Source organism: Colletotrichum chrysophilum (assembly GCF_026319265.1).
Source record: "Colletotrichum chrysophilum strain AFK26 chromosome Unknown scaffold_10, whole genome shotgun sequence".
Lineage (NCBI taxonomy): Eukaryota > Fungi > Ascomycota > Sordariomycetes > Glomerellales > Glomerellaceae > Colletotrichum > Colletotrichum chrysophilum.
In genome coordinates this window covers 580,701-596,003 of record NW_026517297.1, presented here as the reverse complement: position 1 = coordinate 596,003, position 15,303 = coordinate 580,701, and the positions used below count along the sequence as shown (strand labels likewise).

At 57.6% G+C, this 15,303-nt stretch overlaps 6 protein-coding genes across 6 annotated transcripts; 3 read left to right on the top strand and 3 right to left on the bottom strand.

Annotated features, from left to right (window-relative positions):
• Positions 1 to 356: 356 nt before the first annotated feature.
• On the top strand, positions 357 to 635 carry COL26b_002198 (uncharacterized protein; the record flags this gene model as incomplete). The annotated part of the gene is made up of 2 exons (XM_053175126.1): positions 357 to 404; positions 462 to 635. The coding sequence occupies 2 exons, from the start codon at positions 357 to 359 to the stop codon at positions 633 to 635; spliced, it is 222 nt and encodes a 73-aa protein (XP_053041070.1).
• Positions 636 to 2,134: 1,499 nt separating this feature from the next.
• COL26b_002197 (uncharacterized protein) lies at positions 2,135 to 4,183 on the top strand (the record flags this gene model as incomplete). Its single annotated transcript, XM_053175125.1, has 3 exons — positions 2,135 to 2,344; positions 2,402 to 4,100; positions 4,155 to 4,183. The coding sequence occupies 3 exons, from the start codon at positions 2,135 to 2,137 to the stop codon at positions 4,181 to 4,183; spliced, it is 1,938 nt and encodes a 645-aa protein (XP_053041069.1).
• Positions 4,184 to 4,887: 704 nt separating this feature from the next.
• EIF1AX (Eukaryotic translation initiation factor 1A, X-chromosomal) lies at positions 4,888 to 5,743 on the bottom strand (the record flags this gene model as incomplete). Its single annotated transcript, XM_053175124.1, has 3 exons — positions 4,888 to 5,267; positions 5,431 to 5,509; positions 5,723 to 5,743. 3 exons carry the CDS (start codon positions 5,741 to 5,743, stop codon positions 4,888 to 4,890), a joined length of 480 nt encoding a protein of 159 aa, XP_053041068.1.
• A 2,585-nt stretch (positions 5,744 to 8,328) lies between these two features.
• Positions 8,329 to 9,626, top strand: COL26b_002195 (uncharacterized protein; the record flags this gene model as incomplete). Its single annotated transcript, XM_053175123.1, has 2 exons — positions 8,329 to 8,400; positions 8,529 to 9,626. The coding sequence occupies 2 exons, from the start codon at positions 8,329 to 8,331 to the stop codon at positions 9,624 to 9,626; spliced, it is 1,170 nt and encodes a 389-aa protein (XP_053041067.1).
• A 232-nt stretch (positions 9,627 to 9,858) lies between these two features.
• On the bottom strand, positions 9,859 to 10,671 carry COL26b_002194 (uncharacterized protein; the record flags this gene model as incomplete). Its single annotated transcript, XM_053175122.1, has 2 exons — positions 9,859 to 9,934; positions 9,959 to 10,671. 2 exons carry the CDS (start codon positions 10,669 to 10,671, stop codon positions 9,859 to 9,861), a joined length of 789 nt encoding a protein of 262 aa, XP_053041066.1.
• Positions 10,672 to 11,534: 863 nt separating this feature from the next.
• COL26b_002193 (uncharacterized protein) lies at positions 11,535 to 14,825 on the bottom strand (the record flags this gene model as incomplete). Its single annotated transcript, XM_053175121.1, has 2 exons — positions 11,535 to 12,779; positions 12,897 to 14,825. The coding sequence occupies 2 exons, from the start codon at positions 14,823 to 14,825 to the stop codon at positions 11,535 to 11,537; spliced, it is 3,174 nt and encodes a 1,057-aa protein (XP_053041065.1).
• Positions 14,826 to 15,303: the final 478 nt, after the last annotated feature.

Genomic DNA, 15,303 nt, shown 5'->3' with positions numbered 1-15,303 from the left:
AGGGCGGCTACGGACGGACAATACAGATGTAAACAGCTGATGCCATCCGAAGCACGGTTTAGCACGTAGTCACTGCTTGCAAATTGGGAGGCCTTCCAGGTAAGCGGGGATAGTATGTTTGGGGTCGTCCAGTCACCTTCGCTTTCCCCTCAGTTAGCAGAACGACGTCATCAGCCGTCGCAACCCTCCACGTACCGCAGGCACGCTTCAACTCACATGTAAGCCTCCGACGAGATACTTTATAAACAGCCCTTCGTCCCGCTCATTCTTGCCTTGCTTCTGCCCAGACAAGACACCACCACCTTTCAAAACCAAACCTCAAACCAAACAAACAACTCAACCAATAATCATTCACAATGGCCGACAAGGTTAAGGAACTCGTTAACAACATCACCAAGGGCAAGGTAAGCGAACTCTTAGCCCCTAAAATAGAATCAAGCATCAGACTGACCTCCGAACAGGACTCCGAGAAGGAGAAGGAGTTCAGCGTCCAGCCCATCAAGGAGGGCGGTGTCGACCCCAAGTTCGCTGCCCACCAGGCGCACCCCGGCCCCGCCGTGCCCAAGGACTTCAACGCCCAGGAGGAGGGCACCAAGGAGGAGCGTAGAGCCAAGGCTGAGGCTCTCAACAAATAGAGAAGATGTCAGCATTTGACTCTTCATGATGTATGATCACAAATGACACTGTAGAATATGGGTCACGGAGGCGGCACCCGGGATAGGCACGGAGCCTTCGGAATTGGGCGGCGGATAGCGTCGTAATGCTCCAAATGAATTCATGAATTGATTCCCACATAATCTGAGACCGGTGAATAGGCGTGGCTATCCCGGATGATCGAATTCGCGCAGATCGTGACAATATCGAATCGTTTCTTTGCGATGTCTGTTTGAATTAGGAATCTTGGGCATGGCTACACGGCACAACCTTCTATCGAGATGGAAGAAAGGGTCGGTCCATCAATCACTGATCAGTCGACCAATGCAGCATGTTTCTTTGGAGACCAACAGATGCAACGCTGCAGGTTCCACGTCCCACAATGACGACAATCTTCCTCTCACTTCCACGTGGCGGTGCTGATGCGCAAGGTGTGGCTGGTACGGCGTATCGAGGGACCACTGCCTGCCCCCTTCAGGCTCACTGACTGCGCTGGCATACGCACCTCAGCGCTGCAAAGCTGGGGCCTGAGCTGACGCCCGAGCTGCGCCCGAGGGAGAGACACTGAGAGAGACCTTTGGTGAGGGAAACTCTGGAAACATCCCAGCTCGGCTGCCACTGAAACAAAGACTCAGCCACCTGCGGTGGCCCAGGGCAGCCGGTTACGAGTCCCGTCCGGCCCAGTCCCATTCGTGGTCTCCAGTGCTCCGCTACAGTCGTACCGTTCCCTCCATGCCAAATCGCCTGTCCACCACTCTTCTCGTTCAATCAGGTCCGAGTAACGTTTATTTCCATCGCACACACCACAACGACCAGGACCTCACCCTCGCGCGGCACAACCTTCTCTCCTCTCAGCCTTCTTGGGACGGCATTTTTATGATATCCTCAAGGTTCCCTCGTTGAGTGATGCGAGCCCACATTTCATGAAACGCCCCCGGACCCGGAAGCTCTGGCATCTTTGAGCACAAGCTTATCACTCTCGCATTGGACGCAGCTTTCTTTTGGGCGCAGGGCGGCTGCCTCACGTTTGCACCAATCTTAACGCCAGCCCAGTACTGGCACTGTACCTGACCCTGCTGTTTGTTCTGCGGCAGCATAGCAGCCTTCTCGCTGTACCTCAACTTCCAAACACCACAAGCGACGTCGCCCTTCAACTCGCCTCGGGAACCTTGCCAAGTTCACTGCTGAAAGCGACCGACCTGACGAACCGCCATCCCGAAAGAGGAGGTGTCTGCCCAGACACCATCGACTAAGCGCCACTTGCTCTTACCTGACATACACGCGTACGACGCAGACTGCCGCTGATATTCTGGGAGTGCCACTGCTGCCTTTGGTGCCGCGGCTGCTGCAAGCACACGACCCTCTGCATCAACTCCACCTCGTCCCAATTCCACCTTGAATCGACTACATACGAACCTCGACCTCTCCACCACCCAACCTCCCTCGACCGCCTCTCCTTCGCTGACCACTCCCCGCCATCATGCCGTCGATCTTGAGCGATGACGACAAGGAGACTGTCAAGCGCTTCGTTCCCAAGCAGACAAACAAGATCCAAGCCGTCGCCGTTGCCAGGTTATATGTGGCCTATCCCAATCCTGCGAAATGGACATACACGGGCATCCAGGGCGCCATCGTTTTGTCAAACGACCTGGTAGGCAACACCTATTGGCTCAAGATGGTTGACATCTCTGTAAGTACCCCGCCCCTCTCTACCTGCTGTTGCATCCCTTGGCTGACATGCGTCTAGTCCGCAAACCGAGGCGTCATCTGGGATCAGGAGATATTCGAATCGTGGAGTTACAATCAAGACCGCACCTACTTTCACAGTTTCGAAATTGAAGAATGCCTCGCGGGCCTGTCATTCATGGACGAGAAGGAGGCAAAACAATTCAAGAAGAAGATGGATGACAGGGAAAAGAATGCGAGCAGAGGCACCAGGGCAACTCCATTCGGAGGAGCTGCACAATCTCATCCTCACAAACATGGTCTGCTCGGAGGACTTTTCGGTAGCCGCCATGCTTCAGCTCCCACACCCCCCGATTCGCCGCGAGCACATGGCCGAATGCCATCGCTCGGGGGACCCAACGGTCACAAGTCCTCAGAATTCGCGGTTCTCGATGCGTTCGACTCGAATTGGCGCGAGAACTTTGGACAGGATCTGCGAGACAAGGGCTTGACCGATGAGTTCATTAAGGAGAACCAGGAGTTCATCGTTGACTTCTTGAAGGAGGAGCAGGAGAAGCTGATGGCTGGAGCAAGAAGCCACGTTCCTCCTCCCCCTCCTCCGCCACCGACAGGATCCCATTCCAACGGCATCGAACCAAGAAATAGGCTTCCTCCGCCGCCGCCCCCTCCAGCAGACAGCCCACGTGTACCACCGCCGCCTCCGGCTCCACGACGCGGCAATGCCCCCGCTCCTCCGCCAGCACGGAGGTCTGGCAAGACCGAACCGCCGGCCGTTCACAGAGAACCAACCCCTCCAAGCGAGCCTTCTGCGCCCGAGCCGCCCAAAAACCGCTTCGCTGTGCCTCCACCCTTGCCAGACGCCGGCAAGCTTGCGCATGCTCTGGGAGGTTCCGTCAGTGCCATTCGCGGGCCGGCAAATGGACCGCCTCCGCCTCCACGCCCGCCAAAGACACCTATGCAAGAAGAAGAGAGACCCGCGAGCCACAGGTTCGGAGTGCCTCCCGCGTTTCCAGGCTCACGACCGCCGCCAACTCCAAGCCGCGGTCCGGTCCCGCCGCCTCCCCCTCCGAGAGCAGATGCTGGCCCGCCGCCGGCCCTCCCCCCGAAAGCCCCGGCGAACGAGGCCCCTCCCCTACCACCACCTTCTTCACGGCCGGTCCCACCTGCGCCAGCAGCCGGAGGCCCTCCACCCCCACCGCCTTTGCCAGCATCGCAGGCTCCTCCGCCGCCGCCGTTACCCTCGTCGAGCGCGCCTCCTCCGCCCCCTCTACCTACCTCACCACCGCCTTTGCCAACATCCAACGCGCCACCTCCGCCGCCGTTGCCCTCGTCGAACGCTCCCCCACCACCTCCTTTGCCATCAAGCAACGCTCCCCCGGCACCGCCTCCACCTCCTCCCGGGGCCGGTGCGCCTCCCCCTCCTCCCCCACCGCCGCCAGCTGCCTTGGGTGGACCCCCGGCTCCTCCCATGCCGAACCGGGACTCTGGGTACTCCTCTGGCGTTCCCGCTCCCGCGCCGGACGCCGGTCGCTCCGGCATGCTGGCCGATATCCAGAAGGCTGGTGGTATCAAGGCATTGAAGAAGGTGGACAGAAGTCAGATTCGCGACCGAAGTGGTGCTTCAGTTGGTGGCAGCAACGATACTGGGCCGCACGGAAGCGGTTTGCCCCCTGCTGGTGTTGCACCTGGTGGCGGTGGTGACATGGCCAACGCCCTTGCCGCCGCGTTGCAGAAGAGAAAGGAGAAGGTCAGCAGAAGTGGTAAGTTGGCATCTGTCTATTTGGTCTACGAAATCCAAGCTAATTTGCTGTTAGATGACGAAAGTGACAATGACGACTGGTAAGCCGTCAGTAGTTCATCATGGACATAGAGGCACGCCGTCCAGGTTATGGCGCCACGCATGCGTCTTCTTCAAACCCAAGCGCGGATATTTAGCATTCAGTTCTTGCTATCCCAGATGATAGCTGCATACTTAGGATGGGGTGGATCACTGCTATTGGCGTCTTTTAGAGCATACTGAAGGGCGCTTCACCGAGCAGGAAAAGTGGGATATGATGTGGAAGCCGATGGTTAAAGCGCCCGGCACCGCAATCAGCGGGATGTCATGGAAGTGAATGAGCTTGCTCACAAGCGTATTAGCCATACGTAAAAGAGATTGAAATCAAAACATCGACAACTGTCCAAAACGACGAATTTATGCATGTGAGAATGAAATTTCAGCGTGATATATGGTGGACTTTGGAGGTGGCCCGGAGGCCACATGCCAAAATAATTCAATTAATCAAGCGCAAGGAAATAATTCTATCGTCCCCGAGATCTGATCTGACGAGCCATGACGTCTCTCCCACCATGGCCGTCCAACGCACCGCCCTAGACACCTTGACTGTCGCGGAATCCAGTAGCCGACGTGGCGAAGACCACTGGATTTGAGAGAGAAGACAGCATCCCCACCCTTCCGGTCTTGCAGCAGAAGGCCGGCCGGGGGAGGAGGTTTCGGGGGCTCCACAAAAACACACACGAGCGTGGCGCGTGGGAAGGGTTTTTTGTTTAAATGTCGTCAATGTCGACCTCCTTCTTGCCATCGCCGCCGGCCTCGTCGCCGCTCTCCTCGGAGTCACGGTCGTCGTCGAACTCGAAGTTGCAGTCACCGTCGCCGTCGGCACCGTAGGTGTCGGTCTCGTTGATCTTGGCGGACTCGGGCAGCTCGCCGTAGGCCTTGAGGGAACGGGCCTCGTCGGCGGTGTACTTGAGGATGACATCGCCCTTGTCGTCCTGGTACTCACGCAGGGAGAGGAGGATGATGTCGCCCTGGTTGATCCAGACCTTCTTGCGGAGCTTGCCACGGATGTTGGCGAGACGCTTGACGCCGTCGAAGCACTGGGCCTCGAGGCGGCCGTTGCCGAGCATCTTTACGACCTGAGCGTACTCTGAAAGAAAGTTAGTGGCATGTTCATGACGTTGTTTTGTGTTAAAGGACAGCGTGAGAGGCCGTTGGTGGTGGTGGTGGTGCCAACGCGTGTTTAGTGATGGGAAATTATGGAAATTTCTTGTTTCGTGCAGCCGAAACAAAGGAGGTTGTGTTGCACTGACCTTGGCCATCTTCCTTGAAGGTGAGCTCACGCTTCTCGTGGTCGGACTCGTTCTTGCCACGTCTGCGGTTCTTTCCTCCCTGTGTGGTTGTTAGTCTGTATTCAAGAGCGACTCCATCATCCTCAACACCATCAACAGCATCACCATGATCGGTGTGCGTTGCCTCGAATAGCATGGAGGGGGCGGGGTTGATGGCGGGTCCGGCTAAGCAGGGGAGGGGTGGTTTTTTTTTTCGCCCTTCTGTTTTGCCAAACCACAACCACAACGATCATACGAAAATGGATGAACTGACCTTTCCCTTGTTCTTGGGCATTTTGACTCTCGAGAATACCGGTTCTGAGGTTCGATGGGGGAGGGGGGTGGGAGAGTGGAAGTGTTGTCGAGGAGTGGAAAGGGGAGGGAATCAAGTGGGCGATGATGTTGATGGGCGAGCTTTATTGTGCGCTCGCGCGAAATATGGGCTTTGGGCTGCTGCTTTCTCCGATACCCAGTCAGTGTGTGCCTCGCCTTGCGCAGGGCAGTGATTTACTGGGTACTGCGGCAATGGGGGAGGAATGGGATGGCGCTTGCTGGAACCACTGGTTCTGGGGCTGCTGGAGGGGCGAATGATGCAGCCGGTATGACTCAAGTGGGGACACTGCTTTAGGGGGCTGCAGTTAGGTGTCATCACCAACAAACTGAGGTTAGCGGTTGGCCAAGTGCTGTGGCTCGGCTCAAGCAGTGCATTACCTAAGGCACCACAGCACAGGTACAGTGAAAATGTGCGAGCCGCACACGCCAATTGTTTGACACTGCACAGCCCACGCTGCAACCCGGACGGTCTTGGTATTGATGGATGGCTTATCTAATGTCTAAATCTTTTGGAGATGTCTCTGAACCACGATCCCGTTAAGCTCTTAAGCTGGAGACTGCCTACTTTTGTGACATCGTCTTCCTCCAGAAACCCGTTCCCCGAGAGAGCCGAACCGATGACTCGGTCATGACTCTGAGCTAGACCAACCTCGACAACAGTCAACTGTCGCCGCCAGGCATGACTCTTTGCCACCCGACACCCGAACCTCTGCGATGAACCCGGCGAGACGGCAGTTAGTGACCCGCGGCCTTTGGCGGCTGCCGTCGACCTCGACAGCGCTCCGAAATATATTCGTACCGGCGGTCCAATGCTACAGCTCCTCCCCAAGAAAGCCGGTTCTCCCCGTCCCAAACAAACCGTATGACGAGAATGCGCCTCTCGAGCAACATACCGTTTCCATATTTAGGCGCCTCAACATGCGATCACCCTTCCAAAGAGGAATTTGGAAGGAAGTGCCCCGAGATCACAGCAAAAATATCGATGCGCAGAAATACATCCTTTGCAGATACTCGCTGGAGCACGTCGTCGAACGTTTCGATATGTTCAAATTTCAAAACTCGCGACACCCCACTGCCAATGTCGCAGTGCTGGAGCATCAGTATGAGAAGATGAAGAGGGATCGGCCGCTGTGGCCACAATATGACGGTGTTTACAAATTCGGACGTGCTGGGCTCGTCATTACGGCGCGTGCCAGGCTGATGAAGGCTCTGAGAACGTCTCTATTCGCCAGAGGGTATGACATATACGGACGGAGACTTGTGGCCGAAGAGGTGGCCGGGCAGCGCAAGAAGGGTTCAGGTGATTTGCGCGGGTCGATACTCTTGAAGGCACAGCAACCACAGGAGATCAGGGCCAAGTTGACGATGAAGGAGATACAAGAGGTTGTTGATTATTGTGTGGACTTCTTCATAAAGCAGACCCAAGGAGCATGGCCCCCCGAGAGGCCGCCACCTTCTGCCGCAACATCGCGGCGAGCATCAAGAAGGGAGATGCAACTCCCGCCTCCAAGCTTACGAGGACTTCCATATCAACCTTGGCTGAAGAAGGAAGACATGCTGACGCAGGGCACTGACTCCAAGAGTAGTCAACCTTTAAGCAATGTGACGCAGGTTCGGCAAGAAAGCTCGGCCTCAAAGGCACGCATATTGCCAAAGAAGGCTGCAAGGACCTTGAGGCCATGAGTAGTTCTGAAAAGGAATGGAACCGCACCCGAAGTTGGAGGAGGCTCCCTACCATGGAGCCTGATCGCACATCATTGCGAGCAAGATCGAGGATCATGCAACGGGCGAAAGCCAGACCTTGACACAACAACTGGAGAACGAGGAAAGGCTTCCTCTGCAGAACTACGATCCTGCGAGAAAGTTGCCGTCAGTCTCGCGCAACTAAATGCCCAAAGTCTCCTATTGACCATAAAACATCATTGATACCCCAAAATAGAACCGTTTAACTTGCGAACAAAGACTCTTCATCACAATTGGTCGGCCATTGCCAGAGTCCTCGGAGCTACAGCATGTAATGTAGCAAACACTGTCACCAAAGTCAGCCAACGTGAAGCCCACAGGCCATACGCATTGGCTCTAATGAACAAGCATGATAAGCTGGAGCTATTTCTGAAGTTCACAGGGTGAAGCACAGGGCAGGCAGGGTACGTACCCATGCACCTGTGCTTGTTTCCTGCTTGCCCAGGCCAGGACACAGCAGCACTTGAGGACGAATCACATCGCTAGCGCAGAGCTGCCAGCCGAGACGTTCTGGAGCTGCCAACCTGGTTAATTAAGTGAGAGGACGTTGCATCTCTGACCCAGCATATGTGTCTCGGCCTCTACGAACACGCTACACAGCAAATCCAAACCGTCGCCGCTTGCCCTCGACGAAGTTATCGCGAGTCAAACCTAGACCTCGGAAACCGGGCATTGACCGGCGACAACAGTGATTCCCAACCCAACCCACGCAATTGATTCGGACTGTCACGACTGCAGACCAATTACGTATCGTTTCAAGGGACATTGGGCCAGCCCCCTCAACACCAGCAAGCACAGCCCACGATGCTTGTCTCCCTGACCGTCGGCAAGGTCGACGCTGGCGTCACGGTTCTCCTGACGCCTGATAAGCGCTTGGTAAGTCTGTCCAGATACATGCCCTTCTGGAGGCAGGCACCTTGAAGCTCCCGAGAGCAGCTACGTCGCCTGCTTCTTCGATCAAGATTACCCCTTGATGTCTCGTTGCTGACTCTCACTCTTTCCAGATCGAGTTTCCCTCCATCCTTCTCCCTCCCAACATTTCCTCCGGCAGCATTGTCGATATTACCGTCTCCCGCAACCTCAACTCTGAAGGCAAGACCGAGAATGCCTTCCGCGAGCTCCAGGACCGCATCTACTCAGCGTTCGGTGCTTCAGCGCCCACCACACCCGTCCTCCGCTGCCGCAATGCCACGCAGACGTCCGTCGTCCTCGAATGGCATCCTATCGAGCTAGCTACCGCCGACCTCATCTCCCTCTCCCTGTACCGCAACGGCCAAAAGGCCGGCAACATCCCTCGCCCCTTGCAGATGCACAGCACCAAGATCAGTGGTCTGGCGGTCGATACCGATTATACTTTCCACCTCGTCCTGCGGACCACCGCCGGCACCTTCAGCTCCGACAAGGTTGTTGTGCGCACCCACAAGATGACGGACCTCAGCGGTATCACGATCACCACGGGTATCATGCCCGCCGCCACTAAAGAGGCGCTGGCCGCCGCCGTCGATCGCATTGGTGCCAAGATTGTCGACAGCGTCCGCATCGACACCACGCACTTTGTCACTACTGAGGGTCGCGGCCTGGCCTGGGAGAAGGCCGTCGAGACAAACATCCCCGTCGTGCGACCCGAGTGGGTCGAGGCTTGCGAGAAGAACGGCCGCATTCTTGGTGTCACCAAGTTCTACCTCGACGCTCTGAGGCCGGTTCCCTCCGGTGACGAGCTCCAGCAGGCCCCCACGCCGCATCAGCCTCAGCAGCAGAGCCCGCAAACACAGAAGGAACTACCTTCACCTCCTCCTGGCACCTCGCCTGAGAACGGCGATGCCTCGTCCGCCAAGTCTCCCGAGGATAAGCCACCTGCGCCCAAGGCAGAGGAGGAGCAGCAAACGGCCGGTGACGACGAGAAGGAGGCGGAGCAGAAGAGGATCGCCGACCAGGAAGAGCAGAAGGTGCGGTTCGAAGACAAGGAGGAGCAGAACCTTGCGCACCGCCCGAAGGAGGAAGATGACGAGAGCAGCGAGAAGGGCAAAGGCGACGAGGACAATCCGACCGGGAAGCCAGGCGCATCTCCTGACGGGGCATCTTTCGAAAACGTTGCCTTGTGAAGACGAGAAGGAGATTGCGGAACTAGCTAAAAAGGAGCCAGAATGATTGCGGTCCTTTCTCAGCAAGGAGTTATCAGAGGAGAAGTCTCGGGTTCATGTACAACTAGTAGCCTTTTCTTCACGACATTTATAGAGTAAGTTGGACGGAATTTTACGAAGTTTCAGAATTATCACTTTTATTATCATGACCACAGCCCTTGTCTGCCTCCTTCGTGGGGTATCTCAGTCTCCATCAAGGCAGAATCTCCTTTCCCTGCCAGTCCCAACACCTGCCTCGTCCCTCCAGCCCGACCTCCTTCGTGAGCACGCTACACATCCTCTCTACGGCATACTCGGGCTCAAACAGCTTGCCCTCGGGCACCCCGTCCCAAAACGCCTTGCTCAACCCCGTCTTCACGGTGCCGGGGTGATACGCCACGGCCATCGCTTTCTCGCCGCTCCTTGCTCCCAACCACAGATCCAGACTCTTGGCCAGGCTCGTCACACCCGCCTTGGACGCGCGGTAGCTGTACCACCCGCCCTTGCGGTTGTCCGACGTGCTGCCCACCCGCGCCGACATGGCCGCCCACACGGCCCTCCCCGGCGGCAGCCCCTCCTCCTCGTCACTTTTGAAGGATACGGCCTTGCGCGGGAGGAACCCCGAAAAGTGCTTCATGAGCATCATCTGGCCCAGCGTGTTCACTTTGAACGTCTCCAGCGCCGCGTCGTACTCGATCTGCGCGGGCGCCTTCTCCGGGTGCAAGATGCCCGGCGTCGCGAGCGCGAGGCGCAGGTGGTGCGTCGCCGGCGGGAACAGGGCTTTCGCTTCCTCCGCGGCGGCGGCGATGGTGGGCTCGTCGGTCACGTCGAGGCGGACGACCTTGAGGCGCGGGGCGAGGTCCTCGGCGCCGGGGAGGGCGTCGAGGATGTGGTGCTTGGCGGCCGTGGTGTCGGCGGCGCGGCAGGTCGCGAGGATCGGGGCGCGCATCGTGAGGAGGAGGTGCCGGGTCAGGTGGCGGCCTATGCCCCTGGAGGAGGGGGAGACGAAGATCCAGGGGCTGGACATTGTTTCTCTTCTTCTTTTCTTTTTGGTTTTCTTATCGTTTGGCGGCAGTTCGTCTCTTGTTCGGGGCTTGAGATGGTCTCGTGTCACGGTGTCGCGGTTTGTTGGGAAGCCAGCCGTCTGAGCTTCCAAAACATGTGTTGTGTAAATTCTTGCCGAACATCAGGCATGTGGTTCGTCCCGTTGCTAAGACAGGAATTTGTTCTTTTTTTGCTTAATTGAGTTTCAGGCGAGCCAAGTCAAAGACATCATGACTTGCAAAATATTGGGGCATTTCAGATGCGGTCCGCAACGACGTCATTGGCTGGAAGCGCCTTACATCCAGATTCACCTAGCACGACTTCTTTCCTCGATCGGATCTACGACAATTCCCCTGGCTAAACTAGTGTCCGGATCGGGAGCTAACAAGCGGCCGTTTCTGATCAGCATCTTCACGGGAGCATAGCGAATTTTTTTTAAAAAAAAGATTGCACGTGTAGAGGGCAATATCTTTGGTGATTCTTCGTTAATTGTAGAGATTGGCGGCCGCATCTGCGGCGCCCAGGAGAAGGCTGGTCATGAGATGGAGGTAATGAGATACGTAGAACACATCACACCAGACATCTGCTCATCACAAATCCATGAGAGAGACTGGTTCTCCCGAGAAAGCCCGTTGACAAAAGAAACTCGTTCCCGCAGCCTCCGTACAAGTCGTCAACGCTGAACCGAACCCGATTGAAGACTCGCGCGGCCCCCGGCCGTCAGGTCTTGACAGTGGAAAGAAAAAAAGCAGCAAGGACGAGACACAAAAGGAAAAAGGTATACCCTCCACGGTCCACGTTGATCAATATGAAAAAAGAAATAAGAAACATCGTCAACATCCCGCTTTAAATCATGTTGTAGTAGTACTCATTCGGACCACCGGGCTGCGGTGTCCGGATGCGCTCTGTCCGGTTCGTCTCCTGGCTCACGCGCGCGGCAAACTGAAGCTCCCTGATGAGAGGGTCCAGAGAGTCCAAGCCGCCGCGGGTGATGAGGGGAGGGAGGACGGGGGCACCGTGGCGACGGGCTCGAGGGGCCCCTGACCGACGGGACGAGGCGTTGTGTGAAGTTGACGGCCGGCGCGGTCTGCGATCGCGGTCGTGGTTGTCAGTGAAGGCGCCGTCAAAATCCAGAAAGTCGTCTCGGGTGTCCGCAAGCCTCCGACGCGGCTGGGACTCGGACTGGTGCTGCTGATGATGTGACGACCTACTTTGCATCCGCCCGGTCCTGCGCACGCGGATTTCTTGCCGGGCGTCCCGGCTGATGCGGTGCTCCTCGTAGACAAAGTCGTGGTCGTCGTCGAGCGGCCAGTCCAGGGGTAGGGATGTGAGAAAGGGGGAGCCTGGGAGGCTCCTGAGTTCGTGCATGCAGCGCTCCAGACGGTCGATGAAGAGCATCTGGTTCTGTTCCTGCTGATGCATGCGCATCTCGAGACGTTCCTGGTTCAGGAGCATCTCGTGTGCGAGGTCGTTGACCCGCGCACTGCGGAGGGAGGCGTAGTGGTTGCGGAGCTCTCTGGCGGACATGGAGAGAAGGTCGAAAGGTGCTTCCTCGATCTCGGCGCGGGCGCGGCTCTTCGGACGGAGGGTGGCGGTCTCAGCTGCGTCGCCTTCGTCGGCTGCTGGCTGGCGTCGTCGTTGCAGGTCTGCGGAGCCGCGGGCGGTATTGAAGAGCTCTGGGTTCGTGTTCCCTGCGGTATGCGGGCGGGCGAGCTGGGTCGAGCTGGAAGGTTGGGCCGCGACGGTGGTCTGGCTGCTTGGGAAAGTGGGATGTGAGACTTCGACTACTGTAATTGGGGAGTTGAGGGTTGAAGCTGACCACCTCTCGTCCATGGGACCTGTGGGCACGACTTCGGCCACGGGCATGATTGCACTGAGCCTTGGCCCCGAGCCAGGCTTTGGAAACGCCGCGATGCTGCCGGCGATGAATTGCTCTGTAGATGATCTCGGAAGGTCTACTTCGGCGTCGACTATGCTCAGGGGCGGAGAGGTCAGACGGGCCGAGTCGACCTGGGAGAGGGTTGCCGAGTCGGCGCGAGACATCCTGGCTGGGCGAAGGGGAGAGGAGCCGTCTTCGACAGCTTGGCCTACCTGGGCGGCGTCTGCATCGGAAGGCGCGAAGCTGCCTATCCGGTCCAAGAGCGGCACAGAGCTAGCCCAGCTGCCGCGGTGATAGCTTCCCCAGCGGCGAGGCGGTTCGGAGCTGACGGTGCTGTCTCTGAAGAGGCTGTTGTCGAAGTTGCTCGCTGCGGAATCCGCAGCGGCCATAGTGTCGTTGAGGAGGCTTGTGCTCAGCCAGTCCGGCGTTGGTGTCTCTTCACGGGCGGTTTCCCATCCGGGCGTCAGCTCCTCCTGCGCCGTCTCCCAGCCTGGCGTTTCTGCTTGCTGGGTGGCCTGCCAGTCGGAGATCTTGCCGTTCGAGTCGGTGGTTGACGACGTCTGTTCCTTCTTAGCCATGTTGGCCAAATTTGTCGCAGAGAGCTTTGTCTCCATGCCACGGAAGTTCCTTCCAAACGTGCCATCCCGAGAAGGGAGGCGAAGGTTGCTAATCACCGTCTCAGTTGTCTGCGGCCTCGGCGTGATTTCGCCGTCATCCTCCTGCTGCAGCTGCTTCAGCGCCCTGAGGGCCTCCATGTCTCTGTGCTTCAGAGACTTGACGCGGTCCCTGCGACTCTGTCTGGAGGCGGCGGTCCTCGTTGACGGATTACGAGAGGCTATAGAACCATTCACCAGGGTGGTTTGGTTGGTGTCGCTACTCCCTGGTCGGATGGTGAACGACTGTCTTGGCGTCATTGACTCTGAATCTTGGAGTACGACCGACGCGGTCGAGTAGGCCCTTGCGGGCCGGGCTCTTGAGATGACGGGTTCAGATAACTCCGTCGTCGCAATGCTCGGACTCAGAGACGGTACTTCTGAGTATCCTGGACTGAGCTGCGGCCCATCAAAAGCGACACTCTGACGCTTTGTGCCTCCGCCAATTAAGCCATCAATGGAAGGCTTGTCTCTCGCGGTGTCTGTCTTGGGCCGCACAATCTTGATACTCGACCGTCGAGGCGGCAGGACGATGTTCTGCGGTCTCCTTGAAGACTTACTCTTTGGCTTTTGGTGATGTGGGCTCGCAGGCTGCGAAAGGCTCTCCGAGATCCAGCACTCTCTGTCAATGTTCTCGCTGGGTGTCTGGGGCATCACCACAGGTGATGCCGGGAGCTCTGCGTACTGCGGTGGGGGTAACGGCAACCGCTCGCGCTTTGGCTTGGAAACACTCGGTTTTCCGCGCAAGCTTCCTGGCGGCGTTGAATAAGGTGTCCTGGGCGGGCTCAGGGGATTGGGGTTGACTTTGGGCCAGATGGACACATTGCCCTTGACCCCCTTGCAACGTTGCGACTTCGTGCTCATGGTGTTCATCGTGTCGAGTGTCGACAGAGATCCCTTTTCGCTGACGGTCTTGAGAACGGTCACGGTGCGCTCACTGGCGTAAGGCCTGACCTGTCCGTTGAGGGTATCCTCGCTGCCCCGGGCAGGAGTAGGGGGGAGCGGCGGGGTGGCATTGAAGATGGCGAGCGCCCAGTCAGAGTCCGGTCCTACGTGGCAGTACTCCAATGGAATAGAGATTGCGATATGCGAGTTTCCGCTTGCCGTCTTGGACGCGACGGCAGAGTTGGGCAGTCCCGCGGTCCGTGGCCGACGGGCAGGCGACTCCGACCTGGCGCGGGTGCGCGGGCGGCGCAGCTTTTTGAATAGCCTCCACCTCTCGGGTTCCTCCTCTTCGTCCTGGGGCTCGTCGTGCTCGAAGACGGATCGTTGTTCGGAGCGCTGCGGTGGGGGTGAGTTGGTCCGGAAGAATTCAATGAGTTCGCCCAAACCCTGTCTGTCATTGTTTTCCCTGGCGCGAGCGCGGACGGCGCCCCATTCGGAATCGGAGTCCGCGGTGTCGATCCGGCTGAGGGCTTGCGCAAAGAGGTCGTTTGATGATCTGGCTGGGCGCGGAGAGAAACCTCGTTCGCCGTCGCTGCCGAAGCTGCTGAAAGTTCCCCGGCGACCTCTGGTGAGGGAGAGGTCCAGCCGAGGAGGACCCAAGTTCGTTGACACAGCCATGACCTCGGAGTCCCTGTGGATGATGCTCTCGGAGATGGCCATTCCGTCACTGGCGGGAGGTCCAATAGTGCAATTGACTGTCCTGGGATGACATGCCCAAGGTTACCACGGTAGACGCGACCTGAAAGTCCAAGTGTTTGACGAAGCAGTCGTACAGTTGTGGTGGGTTTCGCGACTCGCCTGCGGCGTAGCAAGCTATGTGTGATGATGGTACGGGACGTCTGGCGACACCCGTCAGTGTAATGGGATGATGATCACGCAACCGGGATGAGGGAGATCAACCGTGATTTGCATCCAGGGTCCCAAGCTGTCGTTTGCCGGAATAGTAGGTGAAGAGCAGAAAGAGAGGGGGAGGGGGATGTAAGATGAAGGATGGGGGAGATCAAAATATCAGGGTTCATCGAGCAACACCTCGAGAGACAGGACCATCCCTCGGGTCTCGAGCGCAGGATGGCGGACGGTAGGGATCGATATATGTTCTGGTCCGGCCGGATTCCCTCTGAGCGACCGTTAGACCTGA